At 39.4% G+C, this 21228-nt stretch overlaps 2 protein-coding genes, 1 long non-coding RNA gene and 2 other non-coding genes across 12 annotated transcripts in view; 4 read left to right on the plus strand and 1 right to left on the minus strand.

The window, feature by feature from the left end:
* Positions 1-73: 73 nt before the first annotated feature.
* EEF1B2 (eukaryotic translation elongation factor 1 beta 2) lies at positions 74-4262 on the plus strand. The gene is made up of 6 exons (XM_048953827.1): positions 74-211; positions 422-544; positions 1713-1836; positions 2182-2248; positions 3015-3140; positions 3522-4262. Exons 1-6 carry the CDS (start codon positions 132-134, stop codon positions 3674-3676), a joined length of 675 nt encoding a protein of 224 aa, XP_048809784.1. The 5' UTR covers positions 74-131; the 3' UTR covers positions 3677-4262.
* LOC125697281 (small nucleolar RNA SNORD51) lies at positions 2030-2108 on the plus strand. Its single transcript, XR_007378752.1, has one exon. It is a non-coding gene; the product is annotated as a small nucleolar RNA SNORD51 (small nucleolar RNA).
* On the plus strand, positions 2640-2773 carry LOC125697282 (small nucleolar RNA SNORA41). The gene has a single exon (XR_007378753.1). It is a non-coding gene; the product is annotated as a small nucleolar RNA SNORA41 (small nucleolar RNA).
* A 113-nt stretch (positions 4263-4375) lies between the features above and the next one.
* CMKLR2 (chemerin chemokine-like receptor 2) overlaps positions 4376-21228 on the minus strand; it is a 29389-nt gene continuing 12536 nt past the window's right edge. For 3 of the 8 annotated variants that reach the window (XM_048953823.1, XM_048953825.1, XM_048953824.1), the window contains exons 2-3: positions 18498-18645; positions 4376-8227 (exon numbers count right to left, since the gene is read on the minus strand). In XM_048953823.1, coding sequence (XP_048809780.1) covers positions 7159-8211 — 1053 coding nt within the window. In that variant the 5' untranslated portion in view covers positions 8212-8227; positions 18498-18645 and the 3' untranslated portion in view covers positions 4376-7158. Of the gene's footprint in view, positions 8228-10745; positions 11356-18043; positions 18332-18497; positions 21211-21228 lie in introns of those variants that run through there. The other 5 variants (XM_048953821.1, XM_048953826.1, XM_048953822.1 and 2 more) reach the window with 4 other exon arrangements.
* LOC125697125 (uncharacterized) lies at positions 8685-18534 on the plus strand. The gene is made up of 3 exons (XR_007378687.1): positions 8685-8720; positions 16022-16076; positions 18436-18534. It is a non-coding gene; the product is annotated as an uncharacterized LOC125697125 (long non-coding RNA).

The raw sequence follows: 21228 nt of genomic DNA on the forward strand, positions 1-21228 counted from the left end.
GGCGGAAGGATACGTGTTCATGCAATGCCGCGGAGGGATCAGCCGCTATATAAGGAGAGCGCAGGGAGTGCTGGGCCTCTTTGCGCGGCGGCGGGGCTTCGGTGTGGGTGGCGTTGTGCGCCGCTGCCGCCATGGGCTTTGGGGACCTTAAGTCCGCTGCCGGCCTGCGGGTCCTCAATGACTTCCTGGCCGACAAGAGCTACATCGAGGGGTGAGGGGCGGCGGGAGGGAGGTGGGCCGGGCCGGGCCGTGGCGAGGCCTGACGGGGGGGCGGCGGGGTGGCCCTGGGACACGCGTGTGCGTAACCCTCGTGTCGGGTGGGTGGGCGCTGGGCTGCCGCTGGGGCGCGGGCCGCCGTGTGCTCAGTGGAGGGCGCCTTGCGGGCGCTGAGCACGGGGCTGATCTCGGCTTCTTCCTGCAGGTATGTGCCCTCCCAGGCCGACATAGCGGTCTTTGAAGCTGTCGGCGCCCCGCCTCCTGCAGAGCTGTTCCATGCTCTTCGGTGGTACAATCACATTAAGTCCTACGAAAAGCAAAAGGCGAGGTATGCTTAAACTGCAAACTGAACACATGTGTGAACTGGTGTGTATACTGCTGTGTTTCTCTCTGAGCTCAGAGAGGAAGGGGCTTTTCCCTGCTGCTGTATGGCCTCTTGCAACAGAAACAAGGAACAGATGAGGAAGCTGAATCTGCCTTTGTGCAGATTCTACAGGGTTTCTTTAGAAACTTAAAAGAGAGCTTGGGTCTTGTTGCTGTCTCCTACTCAAGTGACTGTGCTGAAAGCTGGAAATTACTTAGCAGTGATCTACTCCATGAGGGTAGGATCAGAATTAGGAGCTGTGAGAGAAGCCTGAAGACAACAGGCAGAAACGAAGAAGGTGATTTGTTCAGACTTATAATCCCAGAAGGTGACACTAAATTGAGGATTGACAATGAAGAAACACATGTGAAGAATGATGACTGTAAAGGCAAAGGCTATTTCTTCTCTTTTTGGCGATGTTAGTGTTCATGAAAGGTGCTGAATTGACAAGTGTTCATGAAAGGTGCTGAATTGACATCCATGGTGACTGCAGGCCTCTCTGGAAAGGTTCAACATGGGCAGTGTCAGCACTGCTACACTGTCATCTTTTTGTGCCCCAGCCCTCTTCTGGAGAGGGCTGGTGTGAAGTTGGGTGGCTCGGCTCTCAAACCCAGACAGGACTGAGATGATAAAGTTTCCTCAAAAAGTCCACTCTGGAAACTTCAGTTAATTACTGAAAATCTTAAATCTTAACTTTATGACATTTATAGCAGCAGTTCACAGTAACAATAGGAAACTTATGGGATTTTGGTCCCTTGTGCACCGTCAACATGTTTTCTGTTACTACTAATTTAAACAAGTGAAAATATTTTTAGGGTAACAAATTGATAACTCCTGCTACACAAAATATATTGCAGATTCCATTATGGAAATTTTTACTCTCCATATAGTCACACACACAGGGCAGCAAAATAACATGGGATCCATCAGTGATTAGATAGGCAATCTTTGTAGGATTTGCTGTAGTTTCAATTAAGGTGTTTCCAGAAGCATTGTTTTGTGTTTTCAAGTAGCAAAACTAACTTTTCTTGTTCTTATCACAGTGTTATTGCTATGAATGTACTTACGAATGGCAATCAAGTAGCATTTCTACAGATATTTGAATAGGTTCTTATTACCTGTTTTCCTTTAGTCTGCCAGGAATAAAGAAGGCTTTGGGGAAATACGGTCCTGCTGATGTTGAAGACACAACAGGTGCAGCCACAGATAGCAAAGATGATGATGACATTGATCTTTTTGGATCTGATGATGAAGAGGTATTGGTGACTTAGTTTTATACATATATATTTAAGAACCACGTGGATAGGCAAGTGTTTACCTTACTAGTTTTAATTTGTGACCTTAATAACAGATACTGTTCAGGATCTCCAAACTCCGATGTCTTTGTTGGATGTAACATAAAAACTCTCCATTAGAAAGAAATAGGATGGGTTGAAATGTCTGCTTTGACTGGTTACATGATGAATAAAACAAAAATCACCATCTTTCGGCTGACAGCTGTGATGATTTGTTTTTTCCTGAGTAGATGCCAGTCAATCTAATAATGCTTTAAGATCCAGGGCTTTGGTGCTTTTTTTTGTGACTTTGTATTTCTGTTTCAGGAAAGTGAAGAAGCGAAGAAACTGAGGGAAGAACGCCTGGCCCAGTATGAATCAAAGAAGTCCAAAAGTATGCCTTTGAATAACTTTGATCTCCTTATGAATTTGAACAGCATGATCAGAAATAGTGTTTGTAAAAGAGAAACTTCATTGGAATGAAGCAGAAGTAGTTTGCTTCACCTGAATGGTCTGTGAGCTTAGCCTTTCCTATAGCAAATCACTGAACTGCATATGAACATGTGAACTGCATGTGAACAGCATACTGTTTGTCCTGTCTATTATACCTTTGTTTATCTTTAATGAAGAAGCTAAGCTTTTTCTCTACGAAAAGAACTCTGGGATCTTATTTGAATAAAACAGATGCAAAGTAGTATAAAATGCATCTGCATAAGAACTCTGACTAGTCTAAGAAAGTCAATCAATAGTTAGCTTTGAAAAGAAAGGCTGTTGCGTGCAGGTTCCTCCACAGTTACTGGTCTGAAACTGTTTGGGATTGTAGCAGTTGCAGTATTCCCTCTGTGGAAGATAAACTGTTACGTAGTATTAAGCTCCTTCTCAGATCCCCTAAGAAGGACTTTCTATGTAACAAACAATGTTAGCTTATGTTACCTTTTTAAAGCATTTTTTGAAAACAGGCATCTGCATCTTAAATATCAGGATATATATTTTCAGAACTCTTAAAGACGCATGTTGGTACAAAAGGCCTGAGTTATGAAGTTTTTTTTATTAAGCTGGGAGAGTTTGTCTTGTGAAGTTAGTTTTGCAGGTATATTCTTGAGCTTCCTGAAAATTTCCCAGCTGTTGATAGGAAGTTTCTTTTCTTTTTCTTTCTTCAGAACCAGCTGTTGTTGCCAAATCATCAATCTTGCTTGATGTGAAACCTTGGGATGATGAGACAGACATGGCCAAATTAGAGGAGTGCGTTCGAAGCATTCAAGCAGATGGCCTGGTCTGGGGGTCTTGTAAGTAACATTCAAAGTGGGGAAAATGGTGATCATGTGGTCTGTGGGTGCTGTATATCTATCTGTGATAATATAGGTAGCTAAAATAGAGAATTAACTGCCATGCTGCGCAGAGCATGTGCACCATGAGCTGTGCATGTGTGCTGCTTGGTGAACTAGCACCCACTAAATAGCAAACTGATGTTTTTCTTTGCGTAATCTCACAAGAGTGATAATGTAAAAGGGGTTAGTCAGAAAGCTGCTAGGGCAGCAGCAAGGTTTAAGATGCAAGTAAGCACAACTTTCAGATCAACTTGTTGATTAATGCTGTCAGCCACTTATATCTTTGACTTGACTTTTCAAGCAAGGAGTATTTAACGCTTTTTTTTGTTTGTTTTGCAGCCAAGCTAGTACCAGTTGGCTATGGTATCAAAAAGCTTCAGATTCAGTGTGTTGTTGAAGATGATAAAGTTGGAACAGACATGCTGGAAGAAAGAATAACAGCTTTTGAAGATTATGTACAATCAATGGATGTAGCTGCTTTCAACAAGATCTAAGCCTTGATATATCTAGAATAAATATAATTGCAAAAATTGGGCCATCTCTGTCGTTAATTCAAAGTCATAGTGCAGTCCAGTTTGTTAATGTAAAATTTGATTGATGGGTAAAGTAGAAGCTAATACATTGGATTTTAGGATTGTTCCAGCACCATAGTACCTAGTGCCAGAGCAAAGAGAGAGTTGCCAGTTGCCGTATGTCTAGGCTTAATATTCATGTGGCTTTAAATATCTGAAATGCCCTTTATTTTAAGCGGTTACATATTTGGATACTTGTATTTAATCTGGAAGGAGAGATTGCTTTCAGGGAGAAGCACAGGGCAGTAGCACTTTTTTCAAAAGGAATATGAATTTTGTATAGGAAGGGTGGTGTTTAACCAAATAGTTGTATGGTGGCCTTTGCCTTTTCCTTTTGAAAGCTATAGTTTAACTGGCACTAAGGGAATGAAGACAAAGATAGGGAAGTTTAAAGCAACGAGGACTGCAGTGCAGTGGAGGTTATGTGGTGAAATGTACTTTTTACCCGGCAGTCTCAAGTCAAATTAACTTCTCACCATCTTCAGTTGTGTAGATCTGAGATTTTTTTTCTCCCGAAGTGTTTAAAAATAAAAAATAGAAATAACCTCAAATTTTCCAGGAGGGAGGGAGGGAGGGCTTAATTAGTACTGCATAATTCCTGCTTTAAGGTCAAGGCCTTCGTGTGCCTTAAGCTGCAGGCCAGCATTGGTTTTTAACCTTGAGTAGTAGGATTGTGATCCTTGAGGTGCGATTAATGCACAGATAGCTAGGGGGCAGCGTGTCCCTTCAAGAGAACGGGGCATTGCCACGTGCTTGGAGGATTAATGGGGTGCAGTGGCTACATGCTACAGTTAATGCAGGTGGATAATATCTTATAATTTTGTTCAAGTACAGCTTACAACAGTGTGCCTCTGAAAAATCAGTATCTCAGACTGAATGAGACATTCCTGTTTCAAATGTAACCTGTAATGACAAGATCAATTGTAAGTTTGAGATCTTAAATACAGTCATATAAAGTAACATGGGAGAACTGGTGCCTCTTTTTAAAAAGGGCTGCCAGTTACCACTGTTTTTTAAAGTAATAGAGTTCTAACAAAAGTGTCAGAAACGCTTCCACACAATCTTCAAAAGAACAAACATTAAGAAGCAGTTAAGAATAGAACCTGCTGCTATTAAGTTTTGTTGTTTTTTGTTTCTATGCAGTATCTCAGCAAAATAAGACAGATTCCCTTCCTCTGCTTCTTTTTTCATCATAGAGCTTTGAATGAGCATTCTTCTGTCCAAGCAGTGTAGGAGAGTAATTGGACTTTTTTGTTATTCTTTGGAAACAGACCGAGAATACTGTTTTGATTAAGTATCTTCCATTACTCTTGCAGAAATGAGTTGGAGGCAATTATGTAGCTGATCTTGGTATGAAGGAGGTAGCAATAACCTTGCGAAGTTGTTGGTCTATTTTTCTCCACAAACCGGGACTGATATTGGCCAGATTCTATACTATGTGGGGGAAGCTTTTGGTGAAGGTGGTGGTTAGATGTTGGCAATATGTTGTTTTTTTTTTTTTTTTTAATCCAGAGAGCTGGTCCAAGCGAAGCATTGTAAAACATTTTCTGATTACATACACAAGACAAAGCAAATGTAAAAATTCTCTTGTTTTGAAAATCAAGTTCTTTGCTCATATATTTGTTCTCATATACCTAATGTGCATGGAAAAAAACTGAATAAACTTTAATTCCTGTAACATAAAAGGTCAGGGTTTTCTTTCATCTTCTAAAAACGTCAGGAAGGTGCTGTTCTGTGAACAGTCACTGTGTATTTGCTGCTGAGAAAAGCAAATGAACACATTCTTCGGAGCCAACAGAATTTTATTACTCCACTTGGAGTACAGTCAGGGAAGGAGCACTAAAACACATTCTTAGAAAGATGTCAAGGAATATGTGAAGAAAAACGGCAAACAGTTGATTTAGGCACGCTCAGCTGCATAGTGCCAGAATATTATGGGTGAGTCACTGTGTACCAGGCAGTGAATGACTCAAAGGAAAGAATGCTGCTTACCAACTTTCCAGCCCAAAGTTAAATACACTGAAATTCCATAGGTTCTGCTTCACTAAAACTGTGAGACCAGAGCCCAAAGAAACAGCTACAGACCGCAATCAGACAGTTGCTATTTATGCAGCTATCAGTACTGGATGTGCTTATGCATGAATGCAGATGCATAGTTTTACATACAAGGCCTCATTTACAATATAAACGCGACTTACGTGTTAACATGTAGGTTATGTGAAAGCCAGTTTTACTCTAGATATGCAGGCCAGTAACAATAAAAAGCGAGTTACCTAAAGCTTTATGCTTTTATTCTTCGCAGTTTTATCTCACGTACAACTTCTCGATCAAGTGGTACTGCCTCAGAAATTGATCTGCTCCTCTTAGCGTGTACATTTGCATTGGTGTAGGTGTGATTCTACAGCAGGCAACATGTTGGAGCAGAAAATAGGATAACTGGGTCTACTGCCTATTTCTTATGCGAGTGAACTTTGTATTTTGGCTGTACAATCTTGACTGCAGCTTGGTAGAGAGGTCTGAATTTGGCTACCTTCTTGTGAAAGAATATTGTTGAATTCACTCTACTCCTATTTGGACAGCAGGACAAAATGTTTTACTGCATCTTAACCTTTGTTTGCAAGACCAGCAGAAAACAGCTGATAATTGTGAAGTCTCTGAAACCTGAAAGTTTAAACACAGAAAAAGAACATGTGACAAGGGCTTTAAGTCTCAGATTCAGTGGGAAACATTTCCACTAATTCTTTGAATATTTCAAATGAGCCAAAATACTTTCTGAAACACCTGCTTAGTATTTTACAACCAGATGGCATTAAAAGCAAAAAATGACAAGAAACCACAGCCCCCTGGCTCAGCTCAATATAAGACAAAACAACGGGAGAAAACATTTCCATGCTTCTTTAGAAGGAAAAGGCAGCAATTCAGTGTTCTCTGTATTGAGTTACTTTTCTGATTGCAGAGTGAAGCTAATGACAGCTTCTTTTGGCTGGGATATAGCTAGGTGACTCCTACTTTAAACAATAGTGGAATACTTGTGACACTCACAAACCACTGATGTCTGACATGATCTCTCACATGAGGATGCCTAGATCAAAAGTGTTATCAGTGGCGATCAGAGGAATGTTATGTGCTCTTGTGTGATCAGTGAAGTATTGTCAACAACAGGATTACAACAATATTCCTGATAGAAAACCCAGACGACTTTCTATTCAGGCCGTCCACGCTGCAACCACACCACACCCAAATGATGTATCCTTTAAAAACATTTAAAGGAAAGCAGCAAGCACAGTAAAGCCAGCCATTAATACAAAACTGTATATGCAAAGATGCACATCTCACTGGAGGATGTGAAGCCAACAACACCTCCAAATCTGTCAGTTATTTTATAGATGGATGGTGGTGAACAGTCACTGAGCAGTTTCGCAGTGGTGCACAGGCGTGTGAGTGTTGTCTGAGTTCCACAGCTGCTCACTGACGGTTCCTGAGCGGCTCACTTCCCACAGTGCCAATTTTAGCACCTCAGAGACTGTTGTCTTGACCTGAGCCTGAAACTTCTTGCTAATGAGAACATAGAGGATTGGATTGAGACAACTGTTGATGAAAGCAAGGCCTGTGGAGAGGGGAATGCCATCCTGCAATAAGTCGTGCAAATTTTCATCATGGTGAGCAGAGAGCTCCACAATACTGAATATGTGATATGGTGTCCAGCAAAGAAAAAAAGCTACAACTACAGCAATGATGGTCCAGAAGAGCCTGCTAGAAGTCAACACTGTTCTCCTCTTTACTTTAACGATCAGCAATGAGTAACAGATAACCATGGTCAGTAGAGGAAAGAGGTAACCAAATACAAGCCTCACCCAAATCAGAATGTGATGTCTCAGCAAAACGAGTTCTCTGTCATGCACGTGGAAGTTGTTGTAGCAAATGGTGACATTGTTGAGAGCAGTAGCTGTGTCTCTAAAGTATAAGGCAGGGCCACCAATAATGGCAGCTGACATCCAAATGATCATACTAAGAATGAGGGTGTTCTTTATAGTCCGGTACTTGTAGGAAAAAACTGGGTGCACAAGGCGGATGTAGCGGTCAAGGCTGATGAATGTCAGGAAGAAAACACTGGCAAACATATTCAGTAGTGCAATGAATGAGTTCATTTTACAGAGCCACTTCCCAAAAGGCCAGTGGAAGCCCATTGCCACGTATGTGATATAAAGGGGCAGAAAGAGAACAAAAATGAAATCTGCGATGGCCAAATTGAGGAACCAGAGCGTAGAGACAGATTTATCCCACTTGAAGCCCATAAACCAGATGACGATGGCGTTACCCGGCACTCCCAGAAGAAATGCCACACTGTAAAATGAAAGGGAAATCATATGGGCAATGCTGAGGGTGGACTGGGGTGATTCTTCTTCCTCGGGCAGGTCATAGAAATAAGAGTAGTTCTCAAAATCTTCAAATGACATGTTGCACAGCTGCTTTCTAGGGAAGAAAAGAAATGGAACAATCAAAGGGAAACTGTTTTATTGGGTTGTACATAGTAACCTCAACTCCTTTCAGTTTAGTTTCATATTATCATTTGCTAATTATCAACCTCTATGACAAAGCTTGTGGAGTATTTGGCTGTAGACATTAAAAAAAAACAAAACAAAACTCCAGACAAGCAGTCCAGGAACTGTTTTCCTTGCTTTTATTTCTTAAGAGAGCACTGATCACAGCATCACTGGTGGATGATGTTGCAAAGTTCTACTGAAGTGTGATATGTATTCTTTTCTAGTTGGGTTTGGTATTTTATCACTGTAGTGGAAATGCTAAGTCGCGGCCTGAAACAGTGATTGAACACCTGGCAGGAAGGCAGGGCCAAGCCAGGGGAGCTCAGGTGCATGCAATGAGATTCCCAGACCTCATTTAAGGGTTGGCAGTAGAGGCAACAGAGTCCTGTTGCAGATCCCTGCCTATGTGATACCTTCTGAAGGTAAGCAGCTTCTTTATTTCTGTGCCTATGGCTGTTATGTTTGAGAAAACTCTCATTTGTTGTAGCCTAGGACCTTGTTGCTCTGCTGTCATCACTGTACTTTCCATTGCTTTACAACTGCTCTAATCCCATTTGAGGCAAGTTTTATGGACTGTGTCTGTATCAAAAATCAGAGTTGCACTGGGCATCTACAAAGGCAAGAAAGTGCCAGGGAGTCTTCTTTATAAAACAAAAACAAAGACAAACAAAAAAAAAAACCAACAAAAAACTGTGCATCCTCACATATTTCAAGTTATAGTTAACAAAATACAGATAGTGACTTTGCTAGCAAATGAAAGTTCATAGCTTTATTCCTGTCTATCACATATTTGATTTGCCCTCATATCAAGCAGTGCTGATTCTCAGACCCACTCAGTTTAGATTCCCTGGGGTACAGCCCAAACAAAATGCAGCAAAGGATGTAGAGAAGGAAATATAAGGAAAATAGTTTAGTGGCAATGCATTCAACTGGTGTATTTTTCCACGAGTGACTGGAGAAACAGGTAATAGAGGAAAGAAAACAAAGTTTCCAGGAGAATAATATACACTGTAAGTGCTACAGCTGGAAATGCATTATGTTTGGTTTGTTTTGTTTACTTGGTTGTTTTGTTTGTCTTTAAAAAGTCTCCATTTTCTTCTGTTACAAAAGCTTCTGGAACTTGCAAGTACAATGTGATTTTTCAAATAGGAATTTTCCTCTAAAGCTAAAGAGGAAGAGTGTAGGAGGGACAGGAGGAGTAAAAAGGAAAACATAAACCAATAGAAAAATCCAGAAGAAAGAAGAAATGCACAGGAAAACATCAAATGACAGTTGAGCAGGAAAAAGCACTTAGAGGTCCTGTTTTCATTCCAAAGTACAGAAAAAGAGTAGCATAGATGACCCCAGTCTGACAAAAGTATCTTCCACATTCAAAAGAAATATTCTGCTTATTTCTGTCATCATTTAAAGCAGTGTTTTTTGGCTGCACTCAGCTGCACTGAGAGCAGGATGTGACCAGCCCACTGTCTGTACCATGGATGAGCTCCATGGTACATTTGAGTGCTAGTTCTGTTCAGAAACTGAGAATCAGCCTGCACTTTTGGAATCCAGCTATGCATTCCTGCAATTCCACTAATTCTGGTATGCTAAAGGACAACAGAAACAGGACGTCAGGAAAAAACTGCCTGCAGAAGCACGTCTGCAAGCCTGTATTTATATAAGTAACTCTCCTTGCATAAGTGAAGCTACGTATGTGCACGCATTGGCAGGATTTGAATTCTCATTTATAGATGGATGGGACAAGGTTAGAACAACAAAGCTGTGTAACTTCACATCTCTTGTTTAAAAAAAAAAAAAAAGTAATAAAAGTCACTGGAGTCTCATCTATCAAGAGGCCATGATAACATTTGCCCCTTGCAATTTGCATCAAGCTAAAGGAATGTTATTTGCTTTGCGGCCCTGATAAAATGATACATATTGGGCTGTATTCATGTAATTACATGCCCCACGGGGGTAGGCTCTGCATCAAATTCTGGTACCACCCATCTGAGTAATTTTTTTGAACAGCATAACATCTGCTGAGAAATGGTATAAACAAGAAGCAGTGCCACTAACATCTGGAACAACCCTACATTTGGATAGTTTCAGAGAATACTGAAGTTAACTATGCTTTTAACTGTCCTTGCCTGTATATGGAGTTATACCTTCAAGTTGAATTTATGCAATTAAATAAATCAGTGTAGTTTTCCAGTATCTTGATGATTAATATCCTGTATCTTAGTCATTAGCCAGGTTTGCATATAAGTTTCTCAATAGCTAGCACAATACAACACTTGGATTCAAGCATTTTCTCCCTTAAAGTGTAACCCCTGAACTATCTCTTCCTAACTGGGCTAAAAGCAACAACAATAACAGATGTTTGCCTACTGCCCAGCAAGGTTCTTTTAATATTTAGAACTTCATGGATGACGTACAGCAGAAAGAAAAGTTAAATACTGAATACTTACAAGCCTCCACCCAAAGAGCATGCATCTAGAATGCAATGTACTTTGAGGAAATATTTTTCCAAGGCTACCCTTTCACTTATCTCTAACTGCCAGTCTTCCAGTACAGTATCAGCAGTGAGGTAAAAAAGTGGGAGGAACATTGTTTACCATTGCTCTCAGGGCACAGATGATGAAAGCAGACTATATGGCTGAGACTTAGCAAGACTGCCAATTCAATTTGCAAAGCCCAGAAGCTGCTGCATCCCATATATACAAAACACTTCTGTGACAAGATTCATGGCATTAGGTGCTGCTCTGGAAAAGATAAGCAGCAGGGGATTTTCAGTGGAGTTATGCTGTTTTAAAGCAGTAAGGATGCAGATTTTTTTTTTTCCCCTCCTGGGACAACTGTTAACCATCATTCACAGCAGATATTTCTTTGTGTTACACAGTCCCAAACATATGAGTTAATTTATTCTTAATCTTTAAGAAGCAGAAACTATCTTGAAGTTCAAGTTCAGATCTTGAAAGTGAAGAAATTAAGTTCTATTCCTTATTTTGTTTCTGATTTCCTGCACAATCTTTGCCACGTGGCCTAATTTCCAGACTGAGAAGACTCTTCCATGAACTTCTCTGCAAAAAGAGGTCCAGTAGGAAAGACTTTTTTTTCCATTTGGCTCTCAGGCTTATTGTTAGAAAGAGAGAGAGAGATGATGCTGTTCAATGTCTCACACTCTACTGGTCCAGGGCTGCGAAAATGGGCCACAGGGAGGAAAGTATTTCTTAATAAACAGGAAAATGTGGTCAGAGACCTGGCAATAGGACCTGGGGGCAGCTACAGGTTACAGAACAGTGTCGTATTGCATTTGGATGAATATAACCAAGTTTAGACTACATCCTGTCTTTCTAAATAGTACACAGTCTGTGTAAAGTGTATGCTTAGCAGTTGTCCTTTGACTGGTGTCTGTTCCTGTTTGCTGAGGTAACAAGCAGCTATGGAAACTGAGTTTCCTTGATTCAGTGGTTTAATTATGAATATAGTTGTTAAATGTTAAGCAAATAGGTTTCAGAATGTTTGATTAGGAGGCTTCATTTCCTGTCCCCTTCTGTAAAACTGAAGTCACTTAAGAAATGACTTCATAGAAGTATCACACGATGATGCTCAGTGTTAATGCATTTCAGATCCTAGGACAGAACTTTCAGAGAAAGAAAGATTGTTAATAAAATGTATCTAAAAAAAGCCTAAAAGCTGCTGGGAAGAAATTTTACCATGTGTCACATGCAGTGCCTTTCTCTGCATTTCAGGGAGGAAATGCAGAATAAGATCTGAATTGACAGATTTGCAGTTTCTTATTACAAGTGTCTGAAACTTGTATTCTCTGCTACTGTTATAGTATTCTAGGAAGGTGAACCATAGCGACAGCTCAGGCAAATGGTTGAACCTGCTCACAACAGAACAACTTTTGTCACAGTAAGAAGGGCCTTACAGTTCTATGAGACATATTCTATGACTCTATTCCTGGCTGTGCCACATGCATCCTCTTTGGCCAAGGGGAGTCATTGACCTTGCCATGCCTCAGCCCTGAGGCTTTGGAATGAAATTAGGCTGGGTTTTCAGTCTAAAATAGGAGAAGACAAACAAAACAGTCACTATTTCCTTCCACCTCACGCAGTGTGTGAACGCAGTGTGTGAACACTTCATAGGAATTCAAAATCCTCTGAGCAACATGCAAGTTAGGGTCCAATTTAACTGCACCGGTAACTTATGCCATGTGTTTGGGCTGCAGCCCATGCAGTCTCTCCCTCACCTAAAATTTTAGGAGCTTACAAATATGTCCAAGGAAAGAGCTTATTATTGTCTGTGTCGGTTAGAAGAAAACAAATACTTAAGTGGCCACCCCTAACTCTATTTGTTCAGTGTGATAAACAGTTGAAACAGCCTTTAAAAGGCTGAGAGCCTTTGGGCAGGTAAATTGATTTCAGTGGTCTCAATGGCTGGCCCTGATTTAATAGGAAAATTATAGTATGTGGAGTTGGCTGTCTCAGTAGTTACTTTCATAGAGGGCATATAATGCAAAACCCCTCCTTTTAATGTCCTCACTAATAATTCTGAGCATATCATATTCTGCATGTATGATCTATGGCTACAAGAAAGCCTCTTTGATTGATTCACTTCAGTGTTTGTTATCTGTAAGAATTACATATGTTGGAGAACAGTGAGCTTTCCAAAAGGCCACTCAAAGCCTGCTTGTCCTGCTGTGTCTTCACAACTTGGACACAGAATTCATTTGAAAGAAAAAAAAAATCTGAAAAATCTTCAAGCTTTTGAGGTGCTGAATCTTGAATTTATGTAGCTTCAAATACATAAACATGGAATTCACCTAGTTGTTTATCTGTGAAGTTCAAAACACAGATGGCTGAGCAAGTTTTTAGAAGAATATATAGAGATATTTCTGGAAAGTGTTGTACAAAGGCATAAGTAAAGATCCTAAAGTTAACAGACAATACTGGTGAGATCACAAACTGGCAGCGAACTATGTACATAAGATGACCACTTGCCTCCTTGTGGAAACATGCTTATAGCAAGAAGTGTCTGGTACACCCATATTACAAGATTAAATTATAGCTATGGTATAATTTAAGCTTAAATCTGACCCTCCTAGAAGCTAGACAAAGCTTTTAGGAAACTGGCTGTTGAATCAGGTACACAGAAAAGCAGAATCAAGGCTTGTGTGCATATTTTCTCTTCCATGAAAATGCACAATTGTTCTCATGGTCAGAAGACACACAGTAACAAAGTTACTTTGTATACTGTTGTGAATTCAACAACTTGAATGCATCATGATAGGTATGATACGCACTGGAAATGCTTTCAAGACACAATACAGGTATAGATTTGCTCTAGCAGATAAGCCAGGAGTATAAATCATCATTCTCCATTGTGTCTCTCACTGAAACAGCATTAGAAATGCATATGCCACGTCCTAGCTAGACGTCTTCTAAAACTTATGCCAAAAGCAACTGTCTTTAAGCAAGGCCAAACATGATACTGTTAGTCATAACACACCACTTCATCTGTGGTATTGAAGTCATCTGGCCAGATAATAGTCTCATAACATTTTGTACTGACTAAGTGACTCTTGCAGTGAGATTAACTTATACAACAGACACAGTTAATACTGGTAAAACAATAATTTCAGACACAGACTTCTGCTGCCACAGAAATGTTAAACAACAAATGGAAAACCCAACTCTGTATCTAAAAAATACTTCTGTAATAGGAAAAATATCTACAGTAACTCTGGTTTGAATACGACAAATCATCCAAACAACTGCTGCAATTGAGCAGCTTATCATTTTCATAAACTCAAAGGTAACTCAAAAGTCTCTAGAACCAGCAACTCCATTGTGTAGAAACTGATTTATTTTCACACAGATCCCTACAATGCACTAAGATTTCCATCTCTAAAGAAAACATGGGAACTTGAATGTCCTTGGGATATGCACTGGGAGGAGACAACCTTGTATCTGTGCAGTCAGCTCTTGCTCTCATTCCCCTCTGTTAATATAGCTAAAAGTAGAAATAACTCTTTTGGTATTCTTTTGAGTGTAAAGCGTGACTGTAATCTCTGCAAGTCTAATGTGTGGCCATAAACACATTGAAAGGTCAAGCAGAATCAATAAAATGACAAAAGATTAGATTAACAGTGTATCTCAATATTTAAAATATGGTCTTATATCCTATATGTCAGAACTGTCTGACTATTTACATAACAGCTAAGTATTCAGAGGTTGTAGTGAAACTGGACTCAATGGGAAGTATCATCAGAAGATTTACAGGCAAAGAAGGTTGAAAATGAACTACAGGAAGTCTCTGATAAACCAGGTGCTAAACATAGAATCCTTGCTTGGTTCTTCAAACACAGTCTGACCTTCCTTTCTTAAAAATAATGCCATCCTTTCACTCACAATGGAGTGGAGAAACCAAGCTTCACCTCTTGGATACCTTCTCTTTCCTAAAATAGGACTCTGTCCTGTGACATGATGCCCACTGTTCTGGTGGGAGCTGGCACCTGGGCAGCTCTGCAGATTTTAGTTTGTTTTCTCTACTGTGAAAAGGAGCCTGGATCTCTGTCCATGCTTATTTTTATCAGTAAGGTCTGAGTTCTGTACGTATTCAAACGCTGTCATTACTTTCTTTAGCTATGAGCCATCATGGTAACTACGTATGTAGGATAATGGAGATATCCAGTTTAAAAATTTTGAGGTGTTTCAGCTTAACAGATGTCTATGATAATAGATGTCTGTATTTCTAATCAAGCATGACTTTCTACCGTTCTCGTGCAAAAGTTATATGCAACTTCTACATTGCAACTGTTGCACATTTGTGATGGAAGAATATGTTGATTGACTTTCATATGATCATTACATGGTCATGCAACTTTGACAAGCGTTCCTAAGAGGCTGTTCTGCTTCAGCAAAAATATGCATTAATTACACCTCTTTCCTAACAGGAAGGAGCAAATGAGAGCATAGAATACAGTGAATGCATTTCTTTCAGACCACTCGTTGTGTCCGCAGACTGATTAAAGCCAATTAAATATATGATAGAAAACAGCCATTATGAAAGTGAGAAGGTTCAACCTCTGTTGCCATACCACCAACATCTGCTTCTGATGTTGCGGGCTGACTTAATAAAATAGGAGGCATTACTTTTGGAGCAGCACTTGTAATAGAATCACTGTGTACCACTAGTATTCATACAAAGATTTTTATTTATTACTTTTTTACTTAAAGCTTAAGTCTAAAATAAGCACTGCCTGTATTCCTGAAGAATTGAAGAGGGAGGGGAAACAACAACTAACCACACCATAGTAGTAAAACAACTGCAGCAGGACTGGATATTCATACATTTCCCTAATATGGTACAGGGAACACTCCCTAGCGGTGATAAGAATAGATGGCATCTGATTCAGATGTTAAACTAGAAGCTTGGAAATACTGGTTTTACAGGTTTCCTATATTATCTGTGCAAATCACTTCTATGTCATGTGGAATTAGACTCACCAGACAAGGCACAATACACTCCAGTAAGAGTTTAAGGCACTGAGAAACATCTTACTTAGCTTTCTTAAAAGGACAATGGTTCTTAACAATTATGAAACTTCTCACTTGAACAATATGAGTCTGAGCTCTTTGAAAGATGGCCAGAAAGAAGAAATGGGAGTGCTGAAAATGGTATTACATTGATGCTTCAGGGACTTTCTACTCACAGTTTTCTTGCCTCTCTCAACCAGGTAGCTTCAAAAGAGATCAAAACTTGCTGTGCCAGGCTCACACTTGCTGAAAGAGGTGAGTATTTTATGTTGTCCGTAGGCTTTGGAGATCAAAGCCTCACTGCATCTAGGTGCAGTAAGCACATAATAGGAGACAATTCCTGCCTTGTTTATAATCCAAACAGAATAAACAGACACGAGAAATAGGGGAAGGATCAGAAGTAACTTGCCTAAAGCCAAACAGCAGATTCAAAGGAAGAGATGAAGGTAGAATCCAGACCTTGCCAAAGCACTGAACAGGCAAATCTTGTGGATAAAGGGAAAAGATGCTGGTTCTTACAGTTCTTGAAATATTTCTTCTGAGAAGTGTCAGAAAGGTACAGGAGAGATATTAGGGAAGGGAAGAAAGAAACAGGGAAAGTTTGGAAGAAGGCAAATGAAGTTAACAGAAGTGGGAATACATTGTTCCCTGTCCTCCTGGAAGATGTTTCGGTGATTTATGTGATCTAATCAAGAATTCTAAAACTGAAATTATAAATGAGACTGTGCATGTTTTTCTGCTTTCTCTGCATGTGATGACCTGATTTATATTTAAAAAAAAAAAATTAGGCTAACTGTGGAAAATTTAATTTGTTTGGCTTCCACTTCTATACAAGTATACCTGGATACTAGATGGCCTATGGCTATAAATGTGTTAAAACTTAAACTTAATGATTTTAGGGTTAGAAAAGCGTAAGAGTAACAGTAGGTATTGGAAACTAGATACTCTTTGGGAGCTAATGTACTTGGCAAAGTCAGGAGTCTTCTGGAGTGTTGGCCTTTGTTGATACCCTTGAAAACAAACCTGTCTTATAGAAATGGGTTTGGTTAATTTGTCATTGGGCCCACCAACGAAAAGAATACTCTTAAGAAATGTAATGCAGTAAAGCAGTGGGCAGGTGAAAAAGATCTGTAACAAGGCAGCAAAAATTATCTTTGCAAGAGAGCAGTGATAGCCTGATGTGCTTTTTTTATTTGTTTTTTTAATCTCAAGTCTCCAAGCCCATGGCATCTGGAACACGCTGCAAATAAGAGCATAGAAGCAAATGCTTTGAGGATAATTTTTCTTTTTGTGTCAAGAGCTTTAAACACACTGTAAAAGTAGCAAAGAGTGTTGGAGAGATGATCCATGCATGATATCTTCCTTTCTAAAACCGAATGTCTCTTGGGTACCGCCCACCCCAATCTCAGCAGTTCCTTCTGGTAACGTGCCATGAGAAACTGCTCCTCCAACTCAGTTCTTTTCAGCAAAGCCAGCAACAATGCAGATCTGCTCTCTTATGGAACTTATAGCTTCAGATTGAATGAACACAAATCAAACCATTATTAGAAATAATGAGTGAAAATTAGCCAGACAACCAGCAACTGTATTGAGAGAAACATCGGAACTGTTGGTACATTCCACAAGGTAAAATGAATAGAAAAGCCAGTAATGAAAGCATTTTGCAGAACACTGTAGTCTGTTGAACTGTCTGTCTACTGTTTGGAATAGTGGAACTCACATTTTCACACACAAAAATATCTAACAACAGATCACAGACTGGAAAATTCAAACGTGATGTTATTCAGGAAGAAAAATTTATTCAGCTAGAATGCAAATGTGTCTTAATTCCTCCTGAATCCATGCATCCTTTATAAAGCTACAAAAAGAGCTCTGGTATTTTGTTTGATTTTTGCAAGGTAGCATTTAAAAAGTCTAGAGGGGAAAATGACATGGCCATCACTAGGGCTGAACAGGAGGTGGAATTCGGTCTTGCTTATTATACGCTCATACAGAAAGCTTCAAATCTTGTTTTCTAGATAACCCCCTATTCCACACACTGAGTGACAGCTAGATTCACATCATTTCACCTTACTTCATGATGGTAGGGGAAACACACACCTTCCAGATCAGATCATAAGGAACTCTTTATAATTCTGCATGACTGTAACTATTCAGAATAATGATGTTCTTATCCTGTTAATAATTACAGGTTTGTCAGTTGTTAACAATCAATTTGTTACCTGAAGTTGAAATGATATCCAATTCCTGTTCTGGAATCCAGATCAGAATCAATGTACTTATTTTTCATATTACTGGAATTTGTGATAGCTGTAGGAGATGTACTGTTCCTAAGCCTTAAAGCAAACAAAGCTAATGCAGGGTGTGGGGAGATATTTCAGCCAAGGTCAGCTGGCATTCTTTGGCTGGCTAAAATACTTCTTGAACAGCCTATAAACGCATTTGAAAGTTATTAAAAATTAAATTCACACTTATTTTCACATCCCTTCTTGCCTCAGGGTTGGTTCAAAATAGCCTTTGAAACAAATGAGTATCACATTCTTTACGCTAAGAAACTCTTTTAACCACTATACTGCCTTACAGAATATGCTTGTAATTGTTGTTTTGTTTGTAGATGCATGTTATTCTGAAGGAAGGGAGAGAAAGATGTAATTCTTAATAGAAAGATTGACCTACCTTCTTAAGTTCTTTGGAAGAAAGCACACTGTAAGTCAGGGATGTGCTCTCTGTAGCAGAAAGAAGAACGAAGTGATCTGTAGAGTTCAGAGTGACTTCAGTGTGATTCCAGCTGCTTCACTTGGCTACTGCCTTCCTCTTAATAAAGCTGCAGAATGATATAACACTGTGTTTGTTTTCAGCTGTGAGGAAGTTGTTTCCAACTTCCCTTGGTTTGCTAAACCCAGTTTTGAAATATTGCCCTTCTGTATAATCCCAGTATTTCACCAAAATAAATGTTAGACATGTGAATGAATCATTCTGGCCGGTGTCCAAGCAAGCAACAGATGTGGTGGCTGATGAATGGAAATGGACTTTACAGTTGCAGGCTGGTTTTTGTTATGTAGAGGAGGATTTCAACAGTACTACTTTGTTTCTGACCACTCTGGTTTATAGAAAATAATGTTGAATGAGCAGAAAGATGCTTAAAAAGCTACACTGAAAGCATCATTTGTTAACTGTATGGTGAGATACCTTCAGTTTGTGTTTATGATTATTAATCTCTTTTTGTATGCAAGAGAAAAGTGAACTTCTCAAAGTGTGAGTTACTAGCCCTCTTGCCCACCAGTCAGTGTAATTCTATGGTCAGACACTTGAACTGGGCTTTGGGAGACTTGGCTTGCATTCCAGCTCTGTCAAGAGGCTGCTTAGTGTTTGTGGTCAGCACTCATGCTCTCTATATACCTTAGCCTCTCAGCCAGTAAAATGGGAATATTATTCTCCTGGTATCTTCATACCATAGCTTCACCTGACTTTGATGGTACTGCGTTCATCATACCATTTTAAATCAGCTCTTGGTCTGTCAGTCTGCCTTTATCAAAAACTAAATGTTCTAGAGGAAGGAATAATCTTAACAGCTGTACTCATTTGTGACTAATGCAAGACACCTAAAATGTTCAACTGACTGAATTCAATCAATTGCAAATCTTCCATGTATCATCTCTACTAATTCCAGTAAAAACAAACAAAAAAATGAAAAGAGGGAATTACGTAGTGAGAAGAAGCAAGACTGAAATTTCAGTCGATAAGATTATCAATTTTAAGCACTACTGTTATGGCTCACAAGTTACAGAATCTATCAGGAGCCAGAAATTCCTTCCAGCAAAACAATCAGCTTTGTCTTTCTTCCACATCAGCTCTTCTTGTTCTGCGAATATAACATAAAATGCTGATAGCTTGTATGAAGAGGAAAAAGCTACGGGTGAAAGAAGGATGGAGATTCTGTTACAGCAGGACAGAGTCTGGACCTGGAGAAAATGATGGTGGTGGGACATAATACCTGCAAATGTCTGACAGATAGCTGGGTTACCCGAAGAGAGCAGGAAGATTTCAGAAGACCTCATGATTTGGCACCTCATTTGTGTATTTCTTGATGTTTAAATTTCTTATTTCTTCTAGGTAACTGATAGGTGAATCTTAGCTGATAAAGAGCTCTTTTCATAGCAGTTCTTTTATAAATATTGGGATAGGGTGCATATAGGCACCATTTAACTGCAGATCTGCAGAGTATTTTGCTTGTAATAGTATGAGTCAATCTCTGTAGGTACTTTTTCAGATCCAGTTATTATGAGGCAATTAATTCATAGGACTCCAAAGCACTATTTGAGTAAGACGAGAGAAAATTGCTGGGTAGAAGCGTTCACATACAATCTGTGCTGAAAGACAAACCTCAGCAAGCAAAGTAGAATTACATACATGTCAATTGCTCTTCACCTTCTTGGTGCAGGGAGTATTCTGATGAGGGCAATGGTTTCTATTAGTATGAGATGGTGAACAGTTGTCTATAAGAGGCTGTTTCCTTCACCATAAACTGAAGCTGATGGGGACTGCTCTAACATGTACTGAGTAGACAGTTCAACTGTTTCATCCTTCTGAAGCATGGGAGGATTAAAATTCACACAGCAATTTTCTTCACCCTGCTTGTCATAGTGGAAAACATGAAATCACAGCTGCAAAGGATCCAGAAGAAATTTTGTGGAGACAATTTTTCATGGAAAAGGAGGGCTTTTTTTCCTCACTAGGAATAGCAAGTCACAGCATTTCAAAGACATTTTTTTCTGCCAGTATGTTTTACCTACTTTTTCTCCTTTTAAATTGAAAAGGACTTTTGCACTGATGAACAATTACCAAATTTGCACTGTATGACCTGCACACGCAATGTATCTGTGAGCAAAAAAATAGAGAATAGGATTTTGCAGACAAACTTCCACTTAATTTGAAAAGATTTTGTTTTGTTTGTTTTCTGTTTGGAGCTAAATATATCACTTCATTCTTCTACAGTTTTGATCTACCACAGAGGGAATCTTACATCCCTGAGGAATGTAAGTTTGGTTCCTACAGCCTCCTATGTTTAAATTCCTTCTGTGCTCAGAGTAAAAATTGGAATGGTGAGTCCAACACTTTTGCATATACAACACATTAGCCATCGATATCGTTTCACCAGTGTGATCTTTTCAGATAATTTTTGAATGCTGTATGCTGGGAAGAAAGTAAGTGAAAAAAAATCACCCGTTGTTTGCGTTCTTTTCCAACATGGAAGTTGTTTCTATTTCGTTGTGTCAGTTTTGCCTTTTCAACAGGGTAAGTTAATGAAGTTCTGGAGTTTTTATGCTACATTTGGATAAGTGTAGGACTTCATGAAGGACTTGCAGAGCATAGAACTACTAATTTAAATCTGATAAAAAAGAATAAG

This window comes from Lagopus muta, chromosome 8, assembly GCF_023343835.1.
Source record: "Lagopus muta isolate bLagMut1 chromosome 8, bLagMut1 primary, whole genome shotgun sequence".
In the NCBI taxonomy this organism is placed as follows: Eukaryota; Metazoa; Chordata; class Aves; order Galliformes; family Phasianidae; genus Lagopus; species Lagopus muta.